Raw genomic sequence first — 7,746 nt, 5'->3', positions numbered from 1 at the left:
TCAAATATTTTGCAGAAACAGAGAATTAGTTATTTCAGGGATACCGGATCAAATTGGAACGATACAAGAAAGAAAATTCATTTGAAAAGGGTTTATCGTGAAAGATAAAATATATAGTATACTACTACTGGCAGGTTAAAAATATTTTCAAGAAAGAAGAAAATGTTAGGATCTTGAATTGAATTTGTTTAAAATTGAAACTAAATCCTTCTGTCACCACAAAAAAAGGGAGAAAATAAAAACAAATAAGAAATGCGTAGCTGGACGACTCAGCAATACGTCTTCTTCTTCTCTCTCTCTCTCCATAAGTCTTTTTGTTTTATTTCGTAGCTGATCCACTTCGATTCTTCCTCCCTTTTTAAAAGTTGTGGCTTTTTGAGGTATTTCGTGAAAGCTCAGGCCTTTCTGATCAGATACGTGATATATAAATCTGGAAAGAAACTATTTTCCACGAGGAGAGTTCCACTGGGTTTAATATTCGTTTGCTGGGTTTAATCAATTTGTCTCCGTCGAGATGGGTTCTGCTATGGAAAATTGCAACGGTGGGATCTTAAACGGCGACGTTTTGGGTTTCTCTTCTAAGCGTGAGAAGCTCATTATTGATACTGACCCAGGAATCGGTGAGCTTCTTCCCTGTTTTTTTTATTTTTCTCATGGTGAATTCTGAATTGACCTGATTAGTTTTACAGACACATGAGATGTAGTCAATGGATCTTGATGCTTAGTATGATAGTTTCCTTTTTTTCTTGTTAAAGTAGGATTTGACTTTGTTCGAATCGAAATCTCATCAGGCAATACCTTTGAATTAAGAGTTCTGGTGATTTCTTGAATCTGTTTATTTGAGCTCATCGGTTGCAAAGTTTGCATCTTTAAGCTCCATGCTTGGTTAAATAGAAAGAGGAAGCTTACTTGTCAGGCGAAACTTTTCTTGTTAGTATATTGGATTTTGGCAATGAGTTCGATTATAGAAACAAGTTTTCTTTGAATTGTATAGATCAATAGGAGTAGCTCAAGTTGTATAGAAAAACGAAGTATATTTGAGAATCTGAGAAAGTGGTTATAACATTACTTCATTATTATATACGTGTGGTTAGATGATAGCATGGCGATACTGATGGCGTTTCAAACACCGGAGCTGGAAATATTGGGGCTGACTACTGTGTTTGGTAACGTTTCAACACAAGATGCTACACGCAACGCCTTACTCCTGGTATGTACAATGCATCACCGAAGTATGTACAATGCTTCTTCGAAAATGTTTTGGAATGTGTCAGTGATCTCTTTTCGTTTGTCCGTTTTTGCAAAAGAACAGTGTGAGATTGCTGGCTTCCCTGATGTTCCTGTTGCAGAAGGATGTTCAGAACCTGTAAAGGTACAATCTTTCTTCTCTTTCTCATAAGGATCGAACCTAATTGATGCCATTGGAAATTGTTAGATCTTTGATTATGAAACAAAGTCAACACGTTGTGACTTTAGCTCGAATTCTGCCTTTGTTTGTGTTGGTTTAGGGTGGAATTCCTCGTGTTGCTGATTTCGTGCACGGTACCAATGGGCTAGGAGATGTCTCTGTTCCTCTTCCGAGTTCAGAGAAATGTGAGAAAAGTGCAGCTGAGTTTCTAGTTGAAAAGGTCTCAGAATATCCTGGTGAAGTCACCATTCTCGCCCTCGGTCCTCTAACCAACCTCGCAATTGTAAGAATCATGACTCCTTTCTTGAATCTTGAAATTTATTATGTGTTTGACCATGACAAGTTTTTTCTTTTCAGGCCATTAAACGGGATAGTTCATTTGCGAGTAAGGTGAAGAAAATTGTTATACTTGGTGGAGCCTTCTTTGCTTTGGGAAATGTCAATCCAGCAGCTGAGGCAAATGTATAACCCCTCCCTAACCTGTTTCTTGAATCTTCTGTATAATGAAATGAAAATGGTGGTTTCATTTCTGTGGCCTCTGCTCCTCTATATGCAGATATATGGTGACCCTGAAGCAGCAGATATCGTGTTCACATCTGGAGCTGATATCACTGTTGTTGGGATTAACATCACAACTCAACTTAAACTAACAGGTGAAGAAGCTTTCTTCTTCTTCCTCCATCTCCTTCAACATTCCAGATATCGCATTATAACCCTATTGCTTACCTGTTTTCAGATGATGACCTCTTGGCGCTGCGTAACTCCAAGGGGAAACACGCAACATTGTTAAGCGACATGTGTAAATTCTACAGAGATTGGCATGTCAAATCTGATGGTGTTTACGGTAATAAGCAAGACACTGTGATCAAACATGGTTTCGAAATTTTGCTGCTTTGATTGAAAAAGAGTTTTTTTTTTTCGTTGGTGGTTTCAGGAGTGTACCTCCACGACCCGGTCAGCTTTGTTGCTGTAGTAAGGCCTGATCTATTCACATATAAGAAAGGTGTTGTTAGGGTGGAGACTCAAGGAATATGCATTGGCCACACGCTCATGGATCAAGGCCTCAAGAGGTTTTTATTTATAACTTTGTTCTTCACGTAAAAATAAAAACTTTCTCTTTGAATCTTTAAAACCTGTTTCTCTAAAATGGCGGGTTTTGAATTGGATTGCAGATGGAATGGGAGCAATCCATGGGTTGGATATTCACCAGTATCGGTGGCTTGGACGGTAGATGTAGACGGAGTTTTGGAATATATCAAAGGAATGCTGATGAAGCCATAAAAAGATGAGTTTCCACATGTGAGAATGTGAATATTTCTGAATTTGAAATGGCATCATCATCGTCCTCATCATCACGTTCATCTCTTCTGGTTCTAACCCAAATCTCAATTCAGGATCTGTATTTGAAATGTATAAATGCTAAATTTGGTATTAAAAGAACAAAGATAATGAATGAAAAAAACTATCTTCTTTCTCTTTGTCTTTCCCTTGGTCGGTTTTCTTGTTAATATCACAGCAAGACCACATTAAAAAAAAAAAAAATTATTTTGCTGCATTGAAATAACCTAAAAGTATTTATTCGACCATTGGATTCAGCTAAAATATTTTCATCTATTCGATCATTTGCCATGAAAATTTTCGTTTAATGATATTTTGTATTGTTGTTTCTAGCTAAGTATATTTTCAAAGACAAGGTGGATGATTCTCGTAATGCAAAGATCGGAAAAGTATTCTCTCATGTTTGGCAACCAGTAAGAAAAACGGAAAATTGGGATAGGGGAACAGGTGGATCACGTTATGTATATTATTCAACCAATTATAAAGTAACGCCAGTCACCACCCTCGTCCAATCATATTACATCTCCACACACACGTGTGAGAGACTTAACAGTTTAAACACCATCTCCCCACCATTTTGTTTCACTTTGATCTGCTAAAACCTTCTTATATTGTAATTAGTTTTATACTTTTATTGATTGGTTCAGGTCAAAAATTGATTTTTAAGATATAAATGTTCTTCATATACTCCCTCCGTATTTTTTTAAGTGTCGTTTTAGAGTTTTTTTTGTTAATTTTAAATGTCGTTTTGAATAATTAATACTCTCTTATGCTAATAATTTCCCATATTAGCCCTCAATTAATAAAACACAAATATTTATACTAATAAAAATATAAAGGGTCTACCAAACACAGTCAAACAAAATGAATACATAAATATTCTTACTATCTATCGTCCAAACGAATATGGTAAATCTCTTCAGAAAAACATTGAAAGTAGAAGATGAAAAAATCTTCAATGATGTTCAAACCGAAAATTCCAGCATCAAAGTAGTGCATACGTTTGACCTCAACGAACTCCCCAACAAAGATGATATTCAAGCGACCAAGGAAGTAGAAATTCAACCTGAAGTCAATGCCAAATTTGTTCATGATTTTGATCTAAACATACCAAGCAATGAAGAAGAAGAACCACATCATGATAACGAGATTCAAGATCTGATAATGGAGATTCTTAAAGTTTATTGTCCTTCTGCTATTAAAAAATCTTAAATGACTAGTACTTATGTTTCTAATTATGTTGTTTTTCTTCTTTTTGGAGCATCAATAAAATTCTAGTCATGGATATCCCTTTTGCTTTTATAAAATTTAAAACTTCAGTCTACTCTATTACATTTACTAGTTCTCCTGTTTTTAATTATGTTGTTTTTTTTTAGAGCATCAATAAAAATTATAGTCATGCTGCTACGAGTTTACACTATCTACAGAGTACAAATGACTAAAAAATACAGATAAAATAAAGTAAAACAATCTGACCTTTGTTAGTGTTCTCAAGATGCTCAGGTCGGTATGTAGCAACGTGCTTTAAAGTTTTCTCCACATAAACCTACAACATCCAATAAGATAGCAATGAATTAATCAAAAATGGTAAACCGCATGACTGAAACTAAAACCTTATCAACACAGTTATCAACCTTATCAAAACGACAACTAACCTTAATCTCTTAATTGATTTAGCACATTGTTTACAATGGAAGGATCACATTTGATTTGTCTTGGAAGCAGGCGCTCTCGTTCCAAGGCTTCTTTCTTTATGTGTGGGATCTTGTAATTATTAGATCCTCCAATCCTCATTGTCTCTTGCACGCAGAGTTGCAGAGTTAAGAAGATGTGGTTTATCCTCCTAGCTGGATACTCTTCAAAAGCTGTATTGACTGCATGTATAAGTTGTTCTGTGTTTTTAGGACAAACCTGATGTTGTAGTGCTTGTATTGCACTAAAGAAACCAAGATCCAGAACATTCATATCCGGTGAATTAGGCGGTTGACACATGAGTCTGATATCAAATCCGTTTTGTGAAGCTTGTTGTTGAAAATCTGTATCAGTTGGAGCCACATGGGTTCTAGCGTTATCCTGTTGAATAAAATTTATTTTTCCTTCATCTTCAACAGGCCACTTCTCACGAATCTTAGGTATAACATCTTCCAGCAACATTTTTCTAACATCCTCTCTCTTAACGGAAGTAACTGGTTTCATCTCCATTGTCCCAGCTTCTCTATTTCTACTCCTTCTTTGAGCAGGCTGAAGTTTGACAAAAGGAAACACTCCTATCTTTCCAGAGAAAGTTTCAACTCCATCAGCATTGAACCTTGGTCTAGCCATTGCAACTAGCATCATGACTTTCCCAATAAAATTCTTGCTTTGACATGTCCTTATAGGATCATCTTCTTCAGGTAAAAGGTTGTAGTTCTGGGTTTTCTTGGTCATGTAGAACCACTTTTCATCAATATGTACAATGTTATACATATCAATAAATTGTGGTTCATGACTCAAGCTTAGAGGGTCCAACATCTTCATGCAAAACCTTAGCCTTGCCACCTTATTCTCTTCTTTTAGATGTGGTTTGAGAGAATTAGAATGCCGCCTCATCAAACCTTCTTTCACCCTCTTATATAGGATTGAGTGACTAACTCCTAGAGCTTCAGCTAGTGTCCTCAAAGTTGTCTGTCGATGTAGAGGAGTGTCCAAAACACGTTGGACGTCTATCTGAATCCTCTTGCGACCACATCTATTCTTCCTTCTTTGAGAAACATCAACCAATGCACCAGCTGGAGTATCCTTTGCTTGTTTCCAAATTCGCTGAACAGTTCTAATATCCATGGAATGCAAATTCGCTACTTCTTTAACTGTCGTTCTACCTAATTTCCCTCTAACACTCCTTTCAAGCAAAGCATTATATACTGCCCATCTATGATGATTAGTGTAGTTCTTCTTACTTGTAGAGCTACCAATTGCATTAGGTCCTATTCCAAATAATTTTAGTTTTATAAGTAGACATATGCATCATCAGAAAACAATGCTATTGATATTGCTAACTTTAAAAAATACTAAGTCTATGTTCCAGGTTAAAAATATACATACCTTGATCGCTATTGAATTGATTTTGACTACCTTGTTCTCCAACAAAAGGGGCTTGGATATCATGGTTTTCGTGAGCTCCTGTTCCAAAATGAAATGATCACCAAATATGCAAATTCACTGTTAGATCATGGTTTTTTTATAAAGAAGAAAACATTTACGACATAATAACCTGTGTTTATTTAACTAAACAACACATCGAGTTTAAGAACATATAAATACCTTGTTCTCCAACAAAAGGGTCTTCGGTGTCATGGTCTTCATTTGTTCCTGTCCCAAAATGAAGTTATCACAGAGTATGAATGAATATACAATGTGACATCAAGATTCCTAAAATAAAGAATAAGATAAAAACGACAGAATTACCTGTGTCTCCAATGAAAGGATATTGAGTTTCTTCATACAGCTGATGAACATCTAACTCTAATATTTCAGAGTTATCTTCTGCTGGATTCACGTTTAGATCAAGTACAATTGTACTTTCAGAAGACTCTACAATTGTTACGTCGACATCTTCACTATCGAGATTTGCTTCCTCAGCCGCAAATTCCTCAGCCCCAAAAACAGAGGCACCTTCGTCTCTCAACCTTCCATATTCAAAATCATGATATTCACTAATTACTGGAATGATATTCAAATCAAAATAACGGTTTTCATTATTAGTAGGTGAAATGTTTAAATCAAAATAACGGTTTTCATTATTCATTTTGTTTGACTGTGTTTGGTAGACCCTTCGTGTTTTTAAAATACAATCGTAATTTGTTGTTTTGTATGAGGTCAGTGTAGTCTTTCACTAGTTTTTCTTAATATATGTGCAACACTCTAAAACGACACTTAACAAAATACGGAGGGAGTACAATTTATCTGACCAACATGTTTTTTCCGAATTTATATTTATAACAAAAAATTTCATTGAAATTGCTGCATCAGAAGAGTATTTGTGTAAATTTCTATATCAGCTAAATAGTTTTATCTAAATGCCATATGAAATTTTTTTTAATAATTTAATATATAGATAAGACTGATTCATATTTATATATAAGGATATTTTTAACAAAAAGAAAAAAATTATAAATTATGATGAACAAGGATAGAGTGGGAACATGTGAAAGAAGGTGGTAGACTAAGGTCCAAGGAGAAGAGGATTAAATGTGGATGATAATAACAAGTTGGACTCACTATGCATAGTTGTATTACAGGCATAATGGTGGATGATGTTGATCATCATCATGATGAAGTTGGGAGAGAGTAGTACTCATGAGTACTTCTTTTACCTCTTTATTTTAGTTTTAACCTTTAAAAAAGAAAAATGTTGAAATCATTTATGTGATCTTTCAAGGAGGCATACTTTTTCACATGAATAGTGGTACTAATTTAAACGAACCGTTAAAAACCAAAGGTGATATAGTTGGGGACATTATATATTTTTCCGCCATAGTAATTGAACACTGAAATATATGATAGAAAATGCATGCAATCCCCTGTTTTATTTTCTATACAAATCACGCAATGTGTTTTTTTTTTTAATAAAACTACATCAAGCAATGTGTTGGAGATTGTAATGTATATCGTTTGAAATTAATTGAATATACAGTACTTAAGATTCAGGAGTAATTTGACGTCCAAATGTCTGTTCTGCTGAACTGAACTAAGAGCGTTTTCCTTCGATTCTGAGTTTTGAAAAGTGAATACTGGGAAAGACTTTATACAGGAGAATATCTTCATCTTTCAAATTAGTTCGTTTGGGACGACATAGTATCACCAATCTAATGATAACTTCTATCAAATTGATAATAACTTTGTTCTTGTTGCTTTTTCATGAACTCAGTACTCAATAACTTCTCTTTGTCTTTTTTTTTTTGTCGTCCCCTTGACTCAATAACTTCCTTAATCATGAGTCAGATTTTCGTTTTCTTTTCCCC

The 7,746-nt window shown here is 34.9% G+C and overlaps 1 protein-coding gene across 1 annotated transcript; it reads left to right on the top strand.

The window, feature by feature from the left end:
• The first annotated feature begins 306 nt into the window (after window positions 1-306).
• LOC18027665 (uridine nucleosidase 1) lies at window positions 307-2,885 on the top strand. The gene is made up of 9 exons (XM_006410741.2): window positions 307-620; window positions 1,095-1,210; window positions 1,313-1,372; window positions 1,509-1,691; window positions 1,766-1,870; window positions 1,965-2,061; window positions 2,145-2,252; window positions 2,343-2,478; window positions 2,581-2,885. Exons 1-9 carry the CDS (start codon window positions 515-517, stop codon window positions 2,687-2,689), a joined length of 1,020 nt encoding a protein of 339 aa, XP_006410804.1. The 5' UTR covers window positions 307-514; the 3' UTR covers window positions 2,690-2,885.
• The last annotated feature ends 4,861 nt before the right edge of the window (window positions 2,886-7,746 follow it).

The sequence above is a fragment of the Eutrema salsugineum genome, unplaced genomic scaffold (assembly GCF_000478725.1).
Source record: "Eutrema salsugineum unplaced genomic scaffold, Eutsalg1_0 scaffold_10, whole genome shotgun sequence".
NCBI classification, from domain to species: Eukaryota; Viridiplantae; Streptophyta; class Magnoliopsida; order Brassicales; family Brassicaceae; genus Eutrema; species Eutrema salsugineum.
Note: the sequence above shows the minus strand (reverse complement) of the source record. Positions and strands in the feature narration are given on the sequence as shown.

What these genes read in the sequence shown, in the direction of transcription:
- LOC18027665 (XM_006410741.2), top strand. Translation starts at nt 515, where the DNA reads ATGGGTTCTGCTATGGAAAATTGCAACGGTGGGATCTTAAACGGCGAC. An exon ending in CAAATCTGATGGTGTTTACG is followed by an intron (nt 2,253 to 2,342) that starts GTAATAAGCAAG and finishes TGGTGGTTTCAG; the next exon opens with GAGTGTACCTCCACGACCCG. An exon ending in ATGGATCAAGGCCTCAAGAG is followed by an intron (nt 2,479 to 2,580) that starts GTTTTTATTTAT and finishes ATTGGATTGCAG; the next exon opens with ATGGAATGGGAGCAATCCAT.